Source organism: Salvia splendens, chromosome 15, assembly GCF_004379255.2.
Source record: "Salvia splendens isolate huo1 chromosome 15, SspV2, whole genome shotgun sequence".
In the NCBI taxonomy this organism is placed as follows: domain Eukaryota; kingdom Viridiplantae; phylum Streptophyta; class Magnoliopsida; order Lamiales; family Lamiaceae; genus Salvia; species Salvia splendens.
In genome coordinates, this window is record NC_056046.1 from 19,220,001 (window position 1) to 19,241,613 (window position 21,613).

General features: G+C 40.2%; 2 protein-coding genes across 2 annotated transcripts; one reads left to right on the plus strand and one right to left on the minus strand.

Annotated features, from left to right (window-relative positions):
- The first annotated feature begins 207 nt into the window (after positions 1 to 207).
- Positions 208 to 1,107, plus strand: LOC121766824. The gene has a single exon (XM_042163061.1). The coding sequence runs from the start codon at positions 208 to 210 to the stop codon at positions 1,105 to 1,107; it is 900 nt and encodes a 299-aa protein (XP_042018995.1).
- A 9,091-nt stretch (positions 1,108 to 10,198) lies between these two features.
- On the minus strand, positions 10,199 to 14,076 carry LOC121768868 (26S proteasome non-ATPase regulatory subunit 12 homolog A-like). Its single transcript, XM_042165460.1, has 11 exons — positions 13,972 to 14,076; positions 13,662 to 13,859; positions 13,278 to 13,385; positions 13,091 to 13,195; positions 12,952 to 13,008; positions 12,655 to 12,851; positions 11,783 to 11,882; positions 11,545 to 11,657; positions 11,306 to 11,459; positions 11,084 to 11,161; positions 10,199 to 10,681 (listed from the first exon to the last, which is right to left on the minus strand). Exons 1-11 carry the CDS (start codon positions 13,972 to 13,974, stop codon positions 10,457 to 10,459), a joined length of 1,338 nt encoding a protein of 445 aa, XP_042021394.1. The 5' UTR covers positions 13,975 to 14,076; the 3' UTR covers positions 10,199 to 10,456.
- Positions 14,077 to 21,613: the final 7,537 nt, after the last annotated feature.

The window sequence follows — 21,613 nt, forward strand, 5'->3', positions numbered from 1 at the left end:
GTATAGATAATCCTAGTCTATATAAGTCTGTAATATCTCTATTATACATATTGAAAGAGAATAAAACCCTTCCACCGATTTCTACATGGCCTCAGAGCAGGATGGCCTCAGAGCAGGAACGATCCCGGCTCAGAAAATTTTCATCATAGCCGGATACACCAATTCTCGTCCTTTTTCCAATCCAGAAACCATAACCTACACCCAAAAATGTCCGAAACAAACGATACGAAAACTAAACCAGAACAAACAATAAGTTTGAATAACAGCAAGAGCATCACGGTAGCATTCAAGTTGAATGGGAAAAACTACCCTCTATGGTCAAGGCTGGTCAAAGTGAAGAAAGGAGGCAGAGGAGCGTACTCCTACATAAAAAACGATCCCCCAGAACCGAGGAGCGAGGGATTTGACGAGTGGGAGGAGAACGACTTGGTGGTGTTCTCATGGATCGTCGAAAACATCGAAGATGATACCATTGCCGATTTCGCACACCATCAAACAGCCGAAGCACTGTGGGATAGCCTTGCCATGACATTCGAAAACAAGACGGATAAGTACCACATCTGCGACCTGGAAGAAAAGGCGATAAATATTAGACAGGGAAGTCTTGATCTAGAGACGTATTACCGAAGGATCCACGGGCTGTGGATTAACATCGACCGATGCCAGAAGCAACCAATTAACTGCTGCGACAAGGGAGTAAATCAGTTTCGAACGCACTCGAATGAGAAGTGTTTAATCAAATTCTTAACCGGACTGAATCAAGAGTACGATTCAATCCGGAGGGATATCTTGAAGGAGGAGCCGACCCCATCAGTAGAGGCTGCCTACGGCTGGGTGAAGACGGAGGTGGCTCGACGTCGTATCATGCCACCGACATCGCTTCAACCCACCGGAGAAGCCTACGTTGGAAGCACTGATTCATCATTTGGGGAGGGAGGGGGAATCGAGCATGGGCAGAAGCATACATGGGAAACCTACTTTAAGTGGCTAGGTTATCCGGAATGGTGGGAGGAGCGACAGAAGGCAAGAAACTCCCAATCGCAGGTGAAATTAGCCGTTGGGGTAAACGGCGATGGAGCTCGGAGGAACGATGGGAGAACGACCTGAACAGGATCTGGAGCGCGCCAGGAGAATCAGGCGGCAACATGAGGGGTGCCGGGAATTTTGCAGAATGGACGGAACCCTCCGACAGCGCGCTTGAAGGAGGTAAAGGGTTTGATTTTAAACTAAACCCTAATTTTGTCTTCTATTTACACCCCCTGCAGAATGATAAATATGAAAACAGAACCCATTTAATTACATATCCCCCACATGTCTTCTATTGTTGGGGAGAATGGCTTTCGATATTTTGTGATTTTTGTTGATGACTGCACTAGAATGACTTGGATTTATTTTCTGAAACATAAATATGAGGTTTTTGATAAATATGCCACCTTCTTCAAACTGATACAAACACAATTTCATACCACTATCAAAACCCTTGGGTCGGATAATGGGAGAGAATTTGTTAACAGCCCTATAAACCAATTCTGCAAGGAAAACAGTGTGATCCATCAAACCTTGTGTGCTTATACACCTAAACAAAATGGGGTAGCTGAAAGAAAGAATATGACCATTTTAGAAATGACCCGGGCTCTTATGATTGAATCCAAATTCCCAAGTCCTTTTGGCCAGAAGCTATTGCAATAGCCATTTACCTTATAAACCGTCTGCCTACCAAAATCATTCACATGAAAACTCCCCTCGATACCCTATCCAAACAAGCCAAAATTTCCGAACACATGAACCTCTTACCCAAAGTATTCGATTGTACCGTATACATCCATATCCCAAAATATGAAAGGGCCAAACTATCACCCTGTGCAACCAAATGTGTATTTGTGGGGTATGAGGTGAACCAAAAGGGATATAGATGCTTTGACCCCCACACCATAAAGATCACCACTACCATGAATTGCAATTTTTTGGAGACCGAATTCTTCTACCACACCCACCTTAGTAGTCAGGGGGAGAGTGTTCCAGATAGTTCTATGGACTACCTAAGTTGGGTTGTGCCATTGCCAAGCTCCCCAATCGAGGAGCCACCCGATCCAGTTGTCACTGCCGCCGAGCATGTCTCTCCACAAGAGTCATCTCACCCAAACCCATGTAACTCTCCCCCGACGATATCCGAGGTAATCCCTGAACCAACACTTGAAAGTCCAGTTGTTTCTGACCCTGTTGATACAGAACCCCGAGATAACACTATTGATGGCGACACCGGGACAAATATACTTCCTTATCGAAGCACAAGGGGAGTCCACCAAAAAGATACTCCCCTGAGAAGATCGATCAGAAAAGTCGGTATGGAGTGGCAAACTTTGTGCAAGGGAATCTCACTAAGATGGCACGAGCTTTTGAGGCTGCACTATATGAAGAATAGGAAATACCACAATCAGCCGAGGAAGCTATGAAACATAAAAAGTGGAAGGAAGCTCTGCTTATTGAGATGAAGGCACTTATGAAGAACAATACTTGGGTGAAAGGCAAACTGCCTGACGAAGCAAAAACAGTTGGGTGCAGATGGGTGCTCACGATAAAGAGAACAGATGGTACAATCGAGAGGTATAAAGCACGACTTGTGGCGAAGGGGTACACTCAGACATATGGGGTAGACTATGCCGAAACATTCTCCCCAGTGGCCAAGATCAATACCACAGTGTTGTTCTCAATTGCGGCGAATAAAGATTGACCACTTCATCAGTTTGATGTGACCAATGCATTCCTACACGGGGAGTTACCAAAACCTGTGTTTATGGAACCTCCACTTGGGTTCACCGAGGAGTTTCAGGTAGATGAGGTCTGCCAACTCAGGAAGACACTATACGGATTGAAGCAATTCCTAAGGGCATGGTTTGGGAGATTCACAGAGGTTATGAAGAAGTATGGGTACAAACAAAGTAATTCAGTTCATACTCTATTTCTCAAGAAGAAAGAGGGCAAGATTACGTGTCTGATTATTTATGTAGACGACATGATCATTACAAGGGATGATGAGGAAGAAATAGCTGAACTAAGAAAGAATCTGTTCCAAGAATTTGAGATGAAAGATCTGGGCCTCCTCAAGTATTTCTTGGGAATTGAAGTACTGAGATCGAAAAAGGGGATTTTCATAAACCAGAGGAAATATATACTTGATCTATTGGCAGAGATTGGGATGCTAGATTGCAAACCACTAGGCACCCCTATGGTGCAAAATAATGGGCTACAGATGAAGAAAAATGGAGAACCGGCTGACAGGGAGAGATACCAGAGACTTGTTAGGGAGCTGATCTATCTATCTCATACAAGACCAGACATTGCATACGCAGTAGGAGTGGTGTAGCACCCCGGAAAATTGTGACTTTTTTTATTATTTTTATTTGATGGCTTATTTTATTTTAATTTATGTGGATGTTGAATGCGAATTTCTTTTGTGGAAATTGAGTCTCTATGTGTTAGAGTTAATTATGTGAAATTAGTTGTTGTGAGTTTTGTGAGTTAATGTGATTAAGCTTCCAATGTGTGAATTAACTTAAATGAGATAATGCATAATCATTCTAGCCATTTTATTTGAAATTTTCGGCCCTCCTATTTATTGGAAATAATACTTTCTTTCTTGGATTTAATTAATTACTTTGGGATATTTATCCAAATTAAATCCAAACCAAAATATCCCTATGCTATTCTAAATGATTTTCGACCCCTTGGCCATCCCTTGAGATTTTTGAAATCTCCTATTAATTAGGAGAAGGAATTATTTTTGTAGATTTAATTGGTATCTTGTTTATCTCTTTTCTTGAATTAAACTCTAATTAAATCTGACCTTATCTTGTCAAATCTCTCCATATCCTATGTTAATTAGGATTTGATTCTTTCTTTCCCTAAAACCTCATAATTTTCGCCCATATGCCTTTCAATTACTTGTGGGATTAATTTATTTGTTACCTATTCTGTGGGAGTCTTTTCCTACAAGAAATTACCAAATTTAAATCTTATTCCTATTTGATTTGAGGATTTAATTATTTTTCCTTGATTTTTCCCATTATACACACCCCTTTTTATTTCCCCACTTGGATATGCTTGAATTATTTTGTTACCTTATTTATGAGATACTCAATATCTTTTTACCTATTTTGTGAGTATCTTTCTCTCCACGTAAATACCAAATAAATATCTATGCTAATTAAATAGCAATTTTTGAAAATTACTCCCCACATACTACACGCCTATTTTCCTTTTAATGGTGGGATTTATTCATTGACCTCTATTTTATTCTTCCACAATTTTAATTGTTTTATTGTGGGATCTATCCTAGACTATAAATTAAAAGAACCCTAACTCTAGCCCTCATATTTTCGCCTCCCTCTTCTCTCCATACCACACGTGTCTCTCTTCCTCTCCTTCTCCACCAATCCTTCACCAATTCCTAGTTCTTGCATCATTGTGGAGTTGGAAATTCAAGATTCATTAAAGAATCGCATCATTCGTCATTCCTACCGATTGTTTTTCAAAAGAAAGGTATACTTTGATTCATCTTTCTCCTTCTTACCATTAAATTCATGTTTCTTGATCCTCTCATGCATATAGTGAGTGTAGAAATCGTAGATCTAAAAATTAAATCGGTTGGGAAGGATGTTTGCATGAGAAAGTATGTGTATGTGCGTGTATGTATGTGTGTGTGAGAGTTTGTGGATGATTCATTGGTGAATGTTATGTGTACATAGGAGAATATGGTTGTGATGTCGTTTTTGAAGCGGGAATATGTGTTGAAAGCATGAATATGTATGTGTGGATGAATGATAGACAAACCCTAGTTTGTAAATGTTGAGCATTAAAACTGTGGTGTTCGGACAGTAGGTTCCGACAGGTGTTTGGCCAACCAAACGATCTTATTTTGGCACGAATATTTAACTGAGTGAAATTTTAACTGTCTTCTGTGTTGTGTCAAAATTTCAACCTCTTTTGACGAAAGATGAATTTTTGATGAATTTTTCAATTGAACTGTGCAGTCCTGTCAGAATTTGTATTCTCGTTCAGTGAGTTTCGTTTTTGTTTTTGACCAACCTAAAGATGTGATTTTTGTGTGGATTTTTAACTGGTTGAACCTTGATGTGTCTACTGTGTGGTGACCAAATTCTAGCTTCAAATGACATCGGATGGATTTTTAATGATTTTTACAAAATGACTGCGTTGTTCTGCCAGATTCATGTCTTGATTGAAATAGTCTTGTTGGCAAGTTTTGAATGAAATACATGATACATGTGTGAGTAAGAACTTATCATATGATGTGATTATGATTTGCACGTTGATGTATGCCAAAGGGTTCGTATCGTTTATGATGGTGAACGTTGGGATGAGCAATATGAGAAAACGATGAAAGGAACGATAGGGCATGCATGAGTAATGTGTTGATAGAAAACTGATTGTGTTGTATTATGTGGTTATGATGTTGATAAGGGTTGTTGTGCGTACGTGGGTACGAAGAGCAATGATTTCAAAAAAGTTGTGAACCGTGTTTGTAAGCAATCGAGGTGGGCTTTCTTTACTAAAACTCTTTTACGTTTCAAAATTATGATATTGGAGATATAAGGGTGGTTTAAAGTGTTATGTCATGCCATGATTGTTTTGCTGTTGAGATTGTTGTCTGATACCTAGTTCGTTTGAGCTTGCTCCGTTAGGCTATAGGGCTATGTGTGAAACGAATTCGGGTCTGATTAGGGCCGCAAACCCTATCAGGCTGTGTACACAGGTGGGATCAGGAGCCGTCCTTGCTAGTCGGCCGGTCTCGTGGGAGAATAGTGTGGCCACACTTTCGTCGCACTATGGTAAGAGGATGTGATTGTGGAGAAAGTGGGAAGATTGTTTTGACTGGCCAGTCTACGAAAATGTTTTGTGATACTCAATGATATTCTATTCTAAAATGTTAAAACTCGAGTTCACTATGGTATGGATGACATAGCTTTTATCAAATATTTTGGCGTGTGTCCACTGAGTATGTCAAGTACTCTGCCCTGCTTATGTTTTCTTTATGTGCAGGTTGAGCGGTGATGTTGCGGCGGATGTTGAGTCGAGCCTTAAGAAATTCCGAATGCGTCGTGTCTTCATACATAGGCATCTCCCTATGACTCTCTAGACACCTTTATTCCACTGCCTTGTTTCGAATAAAGTCTTTCGTTTTGCTCTACACTACTTTATGACATTAATTACCTTGAGATATTAACCCATTGCTTTATTGTTTAATCGATTAAAACTTTATTTTTGAAGCTTTGTTTAAGATGTTGTCTTTCATTGTTTTCCCCCTTCTTCTTCCCCGCTCCTTAGTCCCTTCCCTAGTCACGATTTCCTCGTCTTTACTATCCTTAGTAAGGGCGGTCGTGACAAGTGGTGAGTCAGTTTATGCATGCACCACAAGGAGAACACTGGGAGGCAGTACTAAGAATCGTCCGATACTTAAAGGGAACGGCTGAGCATGGACTCATGTTTGAAAAACACGGACACATAGAGATACATGGTTTCATTGATGCTGACTGGGCAGGAAACCCAAATGACAGAAGATCGACGGCTGGATATTTTACCTTTGTGGGAGGAAACCTTGTAATGTGGAGGAGCAAGAAGCAGAAGATAGTAGCCCTCTCTAGCGCAGAGGCAGAATTCAGAGGAATAAAGAGTGGACTGACGGAGATATTATGGCTACGGAGGTTGATGACTGAGTTGGACCTTTACTCTACTCGACCTTGTAGATTATTTTGTGACAACAAAGCAGCCATTAGTATTTCCGAGAACTCGGTACAACATGATAGGACCAAACATGTGGAGGTGGACCGACATTTCATAAGGGAGAACATTGAAGCCAATGTGGTGGAGATGTCTTATGTCAAGTCCGAAGATCAACTGGCAGACATCCTGATAAAGGCGGTGAACTCGAAGTCATTTCGAGAAGTACTGTGTAAGCTAAGTATAGGCAACCCCGTTACATAGCTTTAGGGGGAGTGTTAGAAGATATTGCATAGAATCATGAATTGATATGGGAGTATATTTCGCCCAAGATAGTAGAGTAATTAAATGTAAATTAGGTTTGCCATGTATAGATAATCCTAGTCTAAGTCAGTAATATCTCCATTATACATATTGAAAGAGAATAAAACCCTTCCACCGATTTCTACAATAAAATAACATAGCATAAATTCTTGTGCCGCTAAGAAAATCATCATCTTTTTTTGGGTTGGAGAAAAAAGAATAGTGTTAAATTCAGAACCATCTGATTTTGTGCAATATAATTCTGTGAGTAAGGTTGAAATAATATAACGTAGAGAAGATGATATTTCTATTTTAAAAAATATTCCCCCGTATTATAGAAATATGAGCACTTTTTATATTCGTATGTCATATAAAAATATGAGTATTTCCATTTATGGAAAATTATATCAATTTATTATCTTTATACATAAAATTATTTACAACTTATATTATCAATAAATCCTATATAAGAAAACAACCCCTTCTCACACTAGCTCTCCTGTCCATCTTTTCTGTTCTTGTCCATTTTATAATAGTGTACTAATAAATGTAAGCAAATGCCAAATACTATTGTACAAGTGAATCCTTCCAACTCAATTACTATCAGTTTTTGAATTTAAAATGTCTTTTTCTTTAGATTTCATAGAAGGGAAATTATTTCAACTGGAGAATGGAGATTTGCATTAATCGTTTGTCAAATCAAAGAGCATTACGTAAGTCGCTGACTTGAAGAATAAGGTTTGGGGAATTAGTATTCAATACTGAGTACCCCCTATATTCCACAATAAAATTCCTATTTTACCCTTTCCGTTTATACTACCAAAAAAATCTTATTTCACTTTTAAATTTTTATTTCACTTTTAACGTAAATGATAAGTAGAGTTTATATTCCACCATTTTATTACACTCTCATTTTATTACTATAAAATTAATAAATAAGTAGAACTCATATTCCATTAACTTATTTAATCCATTTTACTTTATATTTCTTAAAATCCGTATCCACACTAAATAAGAGCATTCGCAATGGAGGATGTCCCACGGGACGTCGGACCGGCATGCCGGACGTCCGCCATTAGGCGAAGGAGGGGCCGATGCGGACGTCCGCCGCCGATACCTCACATCTGCGGCTTTCCAGCGACGTCCGTCGTGACGTCCGCCATTGCGATGCCACGACGGACGTCCCGATTTTTTTTAAGAAAAAACTCTATATATACGGCTCGTTGAACTTCATTTCATTCGCACCACTTGTTTTAACGAGTTTCTCTCTCTATTTTCATTTCTTTTGAAGATAAATGGAGCACGATAGTGATTCTCCGACCACGAGTGAGTCACAAACGCCAACGTTTCCCGTTGGAGGTGGGGGAAATGCCGGCGGAACTGCAGGGATCTCCAGAATGATGTCTGGAATGGCGCCGATGATGCCCCAAATGGCGGGGATGATGCCCGGGTACTACAATATGTACCCTTGGATGGGTGGGATGGGTGGGATGGTGCCCCAGATGCCCAGGGTGAGTGGAGGGATGACGGGGATGGCGCCCGGGATGATGGGGGAATGATGCCGGGAATGGCAGCGGGGATGGGGGAATGATGCTCGGTATGATGCAGGGCATGCCTGCCGCTGCTGGGGTAGCAGGCTGGGGCCCCCCAATCACCTAGGGACAATGTCTATTGCCCCTACATGGATTTATTATCTAGCGATTCCCCCCAGAGTACTCCTCTGGAGACTTAGTTCACCGGCATTGAGACTTTCTCTTTTGAGGAGTTGTGCCTATCTCCGGTCAGGGAGTCTCCCACTGAGACGCCACAGCGGTAGGGAGGTCGAAGAAGAAGGGCAAGGGCACTACCTCGTCCTCGCGTGTGAAGGACGAGGGGGGGCGGGGGGAGGAGGCCGGCACCGAAAAGAGGACCATCTGGAGCGTGGCGGAGTGCGTCGCGCTGGCTCAGGCCTGGGTCGCTGTAGTCGAGGATCCCTACATCGAGGCTAACCAGCATATCGACAGAATGTGGTGGCGCATTAGCCAAAGCTACCTCCAATTCAAACCGCCAGGTGGGAAGTCTCACGATGGAGAGCAATGCCAGAAACAGTGGGAGCGGCTGAGGAGGCAGCTCAGTCGATTTGCCGGCATCTAGCAAAACAACCTTCGCACGACAACCAGCGGCATGTCCGCCGTGGATGTGAAGGTTCTGTCCATGCAGCAGTACCCCGGCAGGTCTTTGAAGCTAAGCGAATTTAATTATTGGGAGGTCTATCTTGTGGTGCAGAATTCCGTCAAGTTTTGTGCGGGTGTTGAAGCTGGCTGGCCGAAGCGGACGAATATCAACACCTCCGGCGAGTACAGCAGCAATGCCGGTTCCCACGACATCCCCGACGCCGAGGCAGAGTTCCCGACCCCTCAATCGTCTTCCCGCCGTCGTTGCCCGGTTGGGCAAAAGACCGCGATGCGGATGGCTAAGGGTGGCGCCAGCGGGTCCCAAAGGGACAATCAACAGCTCCTTCTCAGGTCACTCCTAAGCTCAGCCCTCTCGCCCGCATGCAGCAGCAACAGAGCCTGCTAGACACCATGGAAAAGTGGCAAGCAACGACTGACCCCTTATACAAGTTGATGCTGAAGGATGTCATCAACGTTATAAGGCGCGATTTGGGGATGCCACCCCTACCCGGGAGTGACGCCGAGATTGGCCACGGGGACGACGAGGAGTGAGACGGGGGCCGCGTTTGTTGAAGCTTTGGATTGTATTTTTTTTAACTATGTATTTTTTTAAAAAAATAATTGTGTATGTTTTTTACTATTTAAATAAAATCGTTACATTTTCTCCGTATTCGTGTCGAAATTTTAATTCCGTAAATTGCATATTTGTGAATTTTTATTATTATAGATGTCCGTCATTATGCAGCGAAATGTCCTTATGACGTGACAGTACAGTGGGAGGTACTTATGACATGACAGGAAGTGTTTTTGAAAAGTCCACCGAGACATCCACACCATTGCAGATTCTCTAAGACTCCTATTGTGAGACTGAGACTGAGACGGGGGAGTAATATTTTGGAATTGCTTCACACATGGGTAAACTTTAAAAAGGCATAATCCAAAAGAAGGAAATATGACAGTACACAAATAAAAATTAAAATCGAATAAATGAATGTTCAGCGAGCATATACGAAATGTAGATCTTAAATTTTCATAATAAAACAACAATCATTTTTGTGAATAAAAAATAACCTGCGAGATTAAGCATACAATTAAGTAGCCTGCTTCGATTCAGAAAACGAGAAATGAATCAAACGAAAAGCAAAAGGATTAAAAGTCGAAAGCCAAATGAAAGCGATGATGTATCATCAGCTCAAAATGCTACCTGCCACAGATTAATTTGTAACCATTTTTCCTACTATAAAGTTTCAGAATAAGCAACTTGTTCAACTTTTCAAACTCAGTGCAGCTTTGTGGACCATTGTCTCCTTGTGGATTTGGTGGCAGCTCTTCTCCACGATCTCGAGTAGCTTCTCCAAGTTTGATGACCACAAGTTCAGGATATCATTGCTGTCCTTAGCTGCTTGGAAACAGATCATACCTAGAGGCCTGTCGATCTTTGCCACCAGTACTTTCGAGACGACCATGTCTGAGAGATGTTTCTCGGCTTCCTGCGGTAATAATGATAAAATGAATGAAGGTGATGATTCATGGATCGATATAAATTTCAACTTCAACAGGAAGTATTGGAACATCATAGAGATGGAATTAACAGAATAAACCGAACATAAGAACACAATATTCTCTTAATAATGAGATCATGTTTGTTCACAATAGAGCAGCAGACCCAAAAAGGTTGCAGAAAAGCTGATAGAATATTTTTAGCTTGTTAACTTAGCTTATCATATCACAAACATAGTTGCACACATAATAGATTCATAATCAAAAATTTGGGTAACCATCAAACAATATCTAAGATGCATGTAACACAGATTTAAAGGTAACATATCCAGAACAACTCAAAGGTATACGTTTAAATGTAAAGATACTTCATAAATATAATGCAGAATGACCTGGACAGTAAGGCACAATAGATCTGCAAGTCTCTTCAAGGTGATCCGTGAATAGTACTTAGAAATGACAAGGATGTTCTGCAAGGTATACCAACGCTCAGTTACATGTAACACATAAACAAATAGATCTAAAAAGATATAAGCAACAAAAGATTAACATCATTAGAGGAAGCAATGAAGATAAATCACAAGGTATAAAGAAATGGTTTATTGGAGCCTTACATGTTCTATTACTCTGAGTTTCAAATCCTCAGCTGCCTTTTCACCCAAAGAACCGCCAAGCATGTTCTTTTCATTCTCAAACTCGTTTTCAAATGTGCCCCAAAGAGCCGTCCATTGAATAACCTCCATAGTAACCAGTTGTTTCAACAGCAACCTAGTGATAAGGGCAGATTTAATAACCATATGGGGAATAAAAGTAAGAGGAAAACGAAAAACCATACACACTAGAAATAGCTAACCTGAAATGAGGAATTTCTGACAGGTTCTTATCCTCCAGGGTTGAGTTAAGAAGGCTAGATTGCATAGGATCATGAGGAGACAAGACCAAATACCAGCAAATTTTTCTCAAAACCTGCAGGAAATATTGTGATTGTTAAGAACAGATAACATAAACCAAACAGATCAGAAGACTTGTTATACAATTCCAAAGATGATAATTAAAAGCAAAAAAACTGGTCTGAAAAAAAAAGATCATACCGGTATCCACTGGGCTGGGTCTTCTTTCACTGAGGGGATCTCATATATTGACTTGTAGCACCGACATATTTCGAGGTAGTCACTGTTGTGGGAGTAATACCTAAAAATGTTGAAAGCAATCAGATTATACTCGCTGTTTACATGATAAAGACTCCTTGGAGGAGGATGTGAAGGAGGAATCAGGCATTAGATATGTTGGAGGCAGCAAGTCGTAACATATTTGTCAAACCCAAAACTATTCATACATCAACAAAGCAAAATCCATCACTGGGAATGAAAGATGATATTTAATGCAATGTTATCAAATAGCGGATATGGCGGCGCCATGGCGCTATGGCATGGCGTTCGGTGGTGGAAACGCCATAGGACCATGGCACTGCCATAGCACCGCCATATCCGCCATTTGACAACATTGCGTGTGTACTGCATTTAGGAATGGGGCATTATGCAAGAAACATGAATGTTTGAGTTGTATTTTATGCTTTATTAATTGTTTTAAGAGTTTTAGATGATATTTTTTTATTATTTTCTAATTTTTGAATTATATATAAATATATAAGTATTATTTTATTAATTTAATTATTGACCGCCATATCCACCATACTAATACGCCATATCCCTGTGGCGGTTTTTAGGCGAACCGCCATAAGCCACCATACGAGATTGATAACATTGAATTTTAATGGCTAAGGCCTGAAATGCAATCAGTATGCTAGCCTCCCTTTGGCTATATTTGTTTGTATGACTATGTAGGTCTCATGAATCCCTATGCAAGTACTACATGACGGATTATGTAGCATGTTCACTAGAACATGGACTGATATAAATGATGTATAACCTTGGAAGAAATCAAAAGTAGAAATGGTGAATACCTAATCATTAATTGGTAGTAGATCCGCTTCAACTCCAACAGCGATGGAATATCAGCTGGAGCCTCTTCAACAATGCTTTCACTTTCTTTGGGTTTCTTCTTTTCTTTTGATGGATCAGCCTCGAAAACTCTAGGACTTATCTTTCTTGAGAGTATTTGGGCACGGACATAGTCTTGGCGGTCTAAACATAGACGGACCTATAAAATGCAAAGGACAAAAACCCTTGATCATCAGCCAAATGCAAAATTGAGAAAGAAAACCAATCATAGATGGAGAAAAAAAGAATATATAACTTACTTGCTCAAGAATGAAAGCTATTTTTTCAGTTTTTGCCATGGCTCCAAATGTTTCGACCTGTGGCACATATCTGTTAGAGAACTGCTGAAGAAGTTAACAAACCTACTGAATGACTAGTGCATTAGCGAAAACAACTGACCGCAACTTCTTGCATTAAATCTGCAGCCTCAGCTATAAGTCCTTGTTCTTCCTTAATCTTGGCAAGTTTCTTAATAAGGCGAGCTCTCTCTATCTCAACATAAATCTATCAGCAAATTGAGCAATACTTAGAAATCAAAGTCGTCAAAATACAGATAAATCTGAACGGATTTCTGCACATTAATCACCTTCCCAGCTGATACACCATTAAGTGTCTTGATAAGCTCAATCTTAGTATCAATATCGGGAGTTTGATCAATATATTGCATTGCTAGTTGAACCATGGATTGCACAGCCTGCGTCAACCAAACACAAAAATCAGCCATCAACACAAACTTCAGGCAGCAAAAGAGCTTCCAGCAACACTAATCAAGCCATGAACGATTTCAAAAAATAGCATACAGCCGTTTTCAACTTCATATTAATGAACAAAATCGACATTTTCCTCTGATCTCAAACCAAACTAATCAAAAGGTAAAAGATGAAAATGCTAAACAAGAATAAACTCGACTATGATTGAAAAAATATCAACAAAATTAAACAAATCCGTCACTGCAAAAAATCTACCGAACCTGTTTCAACTGTCCGCGGCGCTTGGAAATGAGCAGAATCTGCTCGTTGAGAGTTTGCCACGCGCCGGCTTCGAAGCATAGCTGGAGAATATCGGTGGCTGCCTTCCGTGTGCCGGCGACGTCGGCAACTTGCCTCATCTGCTTCTCCACATTCAGCAGCGACTCAATTTTCGCCTCCAAACTGTCCCCTGCATCGCCCTGCAAAATCGAGACAATGAATCGCCAAAATTACACCGCTGAGATCCATAATTGGGCGGAGAAAACTGTATCAATCGAAGCTGATTGTGAATTAGGAGATGTGACAGGTTACCATTGTGATGGAAGTTATACGACGATTACAATCAGCTGGGAGTAAAAACCCTAGAGAGAGAAAGTGGGGAATTTGAGGATTTGAGAGATTTTGAAATCTGAATTACATGTGCTTTTATTAGAGCATCCGTAGCACAGGCTCGTTGCCAGCTCGATCTCGTCTCGCCGAGACAAGCCAGCATCGAGCCAGCGCGGCAAACATCCGTTACGTTGCATAGCCCGGTACCGAGAGGAGGCTGGCGAGCTCCTGTGCGGCCGTGACGCCCACTCACCGGCCCGCGAGTGGGGGTCGTTTATATCCGTTGAAAAAATATTTTTTTATTAAAAATTCCAAAAAAATCGAAAAAAAAATTCCCCTAAAAATACTAGCCGTTTATAGTCATTTTTTCTAATATTTTAATTCTTTTTTCTATTTTTTAAGCCCTCAATCACTTCTATAAATATCAAATCATTCCTACAAATTATCCACCATAAAAAAACTCTCTATTTTCACTCAAACACTCTACATTCTTCATCTCAAAACATTATTCTTCTCCCAAATTTAATCCATTCATGGATCCATTTGAGCAAATGCGTCGAATTATGGAAGAATCGCTAGAATCAGATCGACGTAGGGAGGAGGAAGCCGCAGCGCGTCAAAAGCGACCCCGGAAATACATCCATCGTGACCGGGAGGAAGCCGCCGCAAGGTTGGTACGAGATTACTTCTGTGAGAACCCGGTATGGGGAGATACTTACTTCCGTTGTCGTTTCCGCATGCGGCGGGAGCTATTTTTGCATATCGCAAATACATTGGCGGCCCGGGAAGAGTACTTCCAAGAAGGGTTCGACGCTATTGGTCGTCCCAGTTTCACGACGCTCCAGAAATGTACTGAAGCAATCCGTCAGCTTGCTACTGGACAAACGACGGATTTGTTCGACAAGTACCTGCACATTGGGGACAACACTGGGAGACTATGTTTGATGAACTTCTGCAAAGGTGTCAGCGCAGCCTTCACCGACGAATATCTCCGGAAGCCAAACACCGCATATTGTCAGTTTCTGCTCCAACTTCACGAAGCAGCGCACGGATTCCCCGGGATACTTGGCAGCGTCGATTGCATACATTGGCAATGGAAGAATTGCCTAGTGGCGTGGAGGGGATCATACACAAGCGGCCACAAAGGCACCCACCCCACAGTTATATTGGAGGCCGTTGCCGACTACCGGCTATAGATTTGGCATGCGTGGGGTCCCCGGATCAAACAACGACATCAACGTGCTCAACCAATCCGACCTCTTCAGCGAAGTTTTGAATGGTAAAGCGTCAGCCATCAACTTCACCGCTAACAACCGCCAGTATAAAATGGGGAACTATCTTGCCGGCGGCATCTATTCGAAGTGGCCAACCTTCGTGAAGACGTTCTACCGGCCGATAAACCAAAAACAAGCTCTTTTTGTGCAGAAGCAAGAGACTGCTCGCAAGGATGTGGAGAGAGCGTTCGGGGTTCTACAACCTCGATTCCACATTATCAAATCTCCGACTCGTACGTGGTTTATGGAGAATATGGTCGATATCATCTATACGTGCATAATCTTGCACAACATGATTGTCGCCAACGAATGACCTAATGCGGAAAATTGGTACGACCCTGAAACCCCGGGAGGTTCTACCGCAAGTAGTCCGCCTCGCAGTGGAGTGCATCCTTCTTTGCAAGAGCGAATGTGTGTTCGGGCAAGGACACGTGATTCTATTGCCCACGCTCAACTCCAGGAGGATCTAATGGAGCACATTTGGGCAAAATTTGGCGACCGTTAGACGATCACCGCATCGCTTTCCATGATTATGCGAATTTCAATAAATTGTAATATTAGGATTTCAATTATGCATTTTTCGTATTTTCGGATGTTGTAATTTTCGTGGTTTTTAATGATTTTATGAATTATTAGTATTAATTTAATATTTCAATGAAATATTAATTGAATTTGTTGGAAATAAAAATAAAAAATAAAATTGAATGAAAGTTAAGAGATGAGATGGTTAAGAGATGGAGGGTTGCAAGTGTTGTCTTTTAGTTAAGAGATGGAATAAAAAAGTGCAGTGAAGCACCTGAATAGTTAAGGGATGAGACGGTATTGAGACACATATGCGGATGCCTTATAAGCTGGATAGTGATTTTTCACGAGATTTTGGAATTGGACTACTTTTTCAGTGAAAAAAATAAAATTATTTTTTATGGATAGTGTAAATAATATTTATAATAATTATTAAATGAAAGAATGATAATTAGTACAATTAAAGATAAAAACGATCAATATATATTATCATAGAGATAACAAAATATAACTAATCTTAAATATATAATTAAATTTAGTTCACTATAAAAATAATTTTAATTCATTATAGTGAATTTACTTAGTTCGTGAAATATTTAATTCACTCTCATGGCATTTTAGTTTAAGACAGAATCATAATTAGGCTCTTGATTTTTCTAGTCATTAGTTAATCCTTTTCTTAATTTCAAGTGACTAGACTAATCGCAAATTTCCATCTTTAAGTGAAGATATTTTTTACCAAATTTCCACAATTTTTATTTGTAAAAATAAAATCAAACAGCTAAAAGATAAAACAAACAATTTTAATGGAGTATGAAAGAAAGAAAAAAGTTGGGGAAAAAAAATAAATTAATCTATATTTGATAAAACACCTCTACCAAAAAAATGGTTATGAAAATCAATAGCCTACGTGTATGAATTAAAGAGAAAATATTAAAAGTAGACAAAATTCAGCAGCAAAGAATCCAAAAGCGAAGCGGAGATTAATCGGCGGCCAAATCGCCCCTAAATGGAGACGAAGAAGTTATTATAATTAACTTTTAAAAAAGATCTCTAAACTTTAAATAATTATAATTATCTTAATTTAAATTATTTTTTTACACAATATATATTAAATTAAAGGTAATTTTATAAGGATTCCAACAAGATCTTACATATGTTCCAATGTTAAAACTTTTAAAAAATCATAAATTTTCATATTTTTGACAAAAAGCTTTATATCAATATAGATAACATATTATGCAATATCTATATTAAATTACGTCGACCTATTCAATATGCATTGTGTTGTTATCTTTAATACACCATGTTGACATTGCGATTCAAAACCCTAAATGTGATGGTTAATCTTATCTTTTTAATATTAAAATATGAAAAATAAAATTACACATAATAAATTATAAACTATTAGATCTCTTAATTCATATGATCTTAAATTAATTGTAGTTAGCAATTAATGGAGGGTTAGCAATTGATCACACCCCTAACTAGTCATCCATAGGCCCATTATTGAGAGTATTATAGACGTACTCCTAGGGTCCATTTTGTAGTGGGGCTAGGATTTAGCCGGTAAGGATGCAAAATGAGATTAGGGAAGTGGATTAGGCGTTGATACTATATAATCATTTCCCATATTTTGTGGCATTGATAAATTATATAATTATCATACCCATATTTGGTTGTCAGAGTAGGGGGACCACTCGAGGAGGACATGGACTGACAGAGAGGAGATGTGGCTCCTAGCGACCCTAAAGGAGCTGGTGGCGACCGGTTGGAAGTCTGACAACGGCTTCAGATCCGGGTACCTATTCAAGCTGGAAGAATCCACGCCGAGAGTTCCCTAATGCTAATTTGAGGGTGAGCCCGCATATCACGTCCAAGCTCATACTTGGAAGAAGAGTTACTCTGTGGTTGCCACGATATTGGAAAAGAGTGGTGTTGGCTTCAACATCCATGGTGATTATAAGATTGACTGTGATGAGAATTAGTGGGCAGAAATAACGAAGGTATTATGTAAATGAGTTGCACTTTCGAATAAGATTTATATTCAGTCTCTGAACATTGCTACCATTTTTTTATCCGCGTCTAATATGGTATACTGGATCTCAAGATTGAGTTCATGCACTTGCTACTTCATCACTTAATTCATTTTGTGGTTGTCTCAGGCTGATAGTGCTGCCCGATTGGTTTGTTACAAGTCGTGGCCTTATTATGAGGACTGGAAGATGGTATTCGGAAAGGATCGTGCAAATGGGAGCCGTGCACAGGACACCTGATCAAGCTAATGCAACCTATTAGACCGGGTCAGGTTCACGTTCGAGGAACGTTGGAGGACCTAATGCAAACAATGGAACTCCTGACAACTTCTATGAGGGAGATGGAGTGAATGATCAGCCCTCGCTCGAGGACCTAACTGATAGTGTCTTTAGCAATGCAGTTGAAAGTGAGGGAGAAACGTAAAAGAGGAGATTCACTTGATGGTCTTGTTGTAACGCCCGTACTTTTTAAGTACTTTTTTTAAAAAAAAATTGTCGTGAATTAGTTAAAATGAATTTCTATCGTCATGCTATGCTTCTCGTTATTTTCTTTGTTGGAGTTGGGAACGATGAAATTAATTAAAGTTTTCCGTGAACTTTAGTTAATAAAAAGATATGCGAAAAAAAAATTGGGCTTCTCAATTAAATAAAGTCCAATGCTTTATTATACAATTTGGCTTTAGGCTATTAAATTAAAAGAGATATCTTTTGAGCCCAATTTCTTCATAGACTTTCTTTTGCAAGCCCAAGCTTCTTCCTTCTCTCTTCCCTAATGCCAACTTCTCAACTTCTGAGACTCTCAATCTTCCAAGGAGATCTTCTACCTTCCATCTTCCATCTTCAATTCTACAATCAAAGGTCAAAAGTTAAATATCAGTTTCTTCACATCCACATACACTATTCACAATCTGCATTTCCTAGCAAAAACAAAGAAAGAGCCGAGAGAGAAAGAGAGTAGGAGAACTTGTTTCAAATTCCTACAATTCACGATCAAAATAGAGAGCCGAGGAGCTGCCAAATTCCTCATTCAACACTCTGTCCAAACGTTCCTACCACCAAGTTTAGTTCTGAACGAGGTATACTCCTTTTCAATCGATCAATTACAGTTCATAGGCATAGTATATCTCATACATCAACCTCCCACACTTAACATAATCAATATTCAACAATGAACCGAACACTACAACTGAACACCCCACGGAAATTAATCGGAAAATGCGAATTAACATAAAAGTTGAGTAAAGAACTTATCTTTCGGGGTTGTGCGGGGCTGTTCGGGTTGGTTTCGGGGTTGGTTCGGTGATGAACGATGGCTGCCCGAACACGTTCGGGGTAGTACAGCAATCAAGAGGTGACGGCGGATGACGACGATGACGATGTTCAGCACAGGCTGCCGAACAGCAGCCATCGGCGCGACGAACTCCTTCTGCGCGCGGCGTTTGTGCACAGCAGCGACAACCAGGCGGTGGTGACTCCACAGTGGCGGTGGCAATCGGCGAAACAGTAGCGGCAGCGGCTGAGCGACGACTGCCTTTCCCCCTCGCTGCATCTACGGTTTCCGCGGAGGAGACGACAGTGGTGATGTTCGAGGATGGTGGCGAAACAGCGTATAGGTCGCCGACGTGAATGAGGTCAATGGAGGCCGACGAAAATTGTGTTTCTATAATTGAGGATATACGGAAATTGGGGGAATTTTGTGAAGGAGAGTGAGGGAGGCGGAGGTACCGAGAGGGAGAATGAGAGTATTTTGTTGACTCCTTTTTCTTTGACCTTTAGTTTGGGCTTCTTTATTTTAATTTCTTTGGGCTCTAAAAATTTAATTGGAGATATAAGGTGGGGAATTGAGCCTTTTAATTAAATCTTTGGGCTAATTATTAATTGTGGGGAATTATTGAAGTAATTCTTGAATAATGTCAAAGATGAATAATATATCTCAAGTCCGAAATAAATATAATTTCGAATGGAAATAATTGCGATAATTTACTTATGCGCTTGAATAATTTTGAGGCTTCGTAATTCGATACCGTGGAAAAAAATAAATACGAGGAGCCAACGGAGGAAGTATTGGTGAAAGCGGCCAACCGGCGTCGCCCGCGACGCCTTGGGCGGCGGCCGAATAATCGAATATGCACGAAAACCAAGAAACGAGATAAAAGGACTTTAATTAGAATGCATGCATTCGCATTCTAAATGTATTCTTTCTTGAGATTGATGTGTACTTTAATTTTCTCAAAAAGGTTGTTCGCACGCTCGTTAAAGTCGGATCAAGAAGATTGTTAAGGAAATTACTAAGCTTTTGAGGTGGGCTTTATTACTTAAACTCCTTTATTTGCAATGATATGTATATGGATAGATAAGGGTGGTTTAAATGTTATGTCATGACGTATTTTATGTTTTGAATTGCCTATCTGATTGTCTACTAGAATAATGTTCTACTAGACTTTGATGGTTAACGAATTCGGGTCTAACTACGGTCTAAGCCCTACTTAGGCTAGTGCACCGATGGGGATCGTGAGCCGTCCTTTGGGTCGGCCAGTCCAGTGATCGAGTTTGTGGCCACATTCTCGTTTCGCATGATGGTTCAGATATGGTACATGATGAGGATGATGATGATGATGGGCTGCGCAGCCATGTTTTACGTTGGAAATGATTTTAGTGTTTCTCGGCATTTTAAAGTAAAATCCGAGTTTCACTCAACGATGGCTTGACATAAATTTATTGATAAAATGTACTTTGGGCATGAGTTCACTGAGTGCATCAAGTACTCAGCCCCTGCATGTGTTTTCCCTATGTGCAGGTTGAGCGTTGACGAGGACGGGGGATGTTGAGCATTTGGACAAAGACCGCATTCAATAAATGTTCCGGTTGCTATTATGTCTTCATACATAGTAGTAGCTAACTCTCAAATGCTTCCTCTATGCCAAGTTTTAAAACTCTTATGTTTTTCTTTAATCTGTCGGACTATTTCCCTACGAACCTCGTTGCTTCGTGATTCCAAACTATAATTTGGTAATAAAAGTTTCATCTTTTGTTTTACATGTCGTACCCCTTGATTGTTTCCCCTTTCTTCCCCGCTTCTTAATTCCCCTATTAGTCGGACCCACCGTACTTTCTACCCTTAGAAAGTGCGGTCATGACACTTGCTGAAGTCATTTCCAAATTGCATGAGGACACCAACGCCCGTCTAGACCATCTATCAACTCGCATTGGATACGAGTTCGACGTGACTAAGGCAAGGAAGGAGTTATTCTAGATGATGGTGTTGATTCTGGGGCTTACACTAGCTCAAGTATTCATTGCATCTGATGTTATTTTTGCCAAGGGTGAACGATTGGACCACTTCATGAGTCTGCCGGAGGGAGCACGTCAAGCCTATGTGTTGCATGCGCTCGAGCATTATACTACAAACTGATGGGGGGACTTGTCTTATTTTGCTATGTTATTAAGTAGTAATATGGGTAGTATGCTATGTATGTGGACCTTATTTTCCTAGTTTTTGGGTCAAAGTATGTGGATCTTATCCATCAGGCACATTAGTGTCTTATATTTTGTAAAAATCTTATGCAAATACTACTACTTTTGCTCTCACTTGTTGCTCAATTTTGGATGTCCCTAGCCAGCAAAACTAACAGGAACATTAACTAAACATAAATAAACTTTGATCACACTCACAAGCCATACCAGTTCTAATGCATGAAATACACAGCAACAGGAAAAACAACAAGTTCTTACAGATGTCCTATTTTCACAAAAATACATTTTGTGAAATTGGCAGTAGATGCAAATAAGATG

Excerpts from the sequence above, each read along its gene's own strand:
- LOC121766824 (XM_042163061.1), top strand. The coding sequence starts at position 208 with ATGTCCGAAACAAACGATACGAAAACTAAACCAGAACAAACAATAAGT.
- LOC121768868 (XM_042165460.1), bottom strand. Across the intron at positions 13,009-13,090 it reads ATTTAATGCAAGAAGTTGCG|GTCGAAACATTTGGAGCCAT; the intron begins GTCAGTTGTTTT and ends TATGTGCCACAG. Across the intron at positions 11,162-11,305 it reads AACTCAGAGTAATAGAACAT|AACATCCTTGTCATTTCTAA; the intron begins GTAAGGCTCCAA and ends TATACCTTGCAG.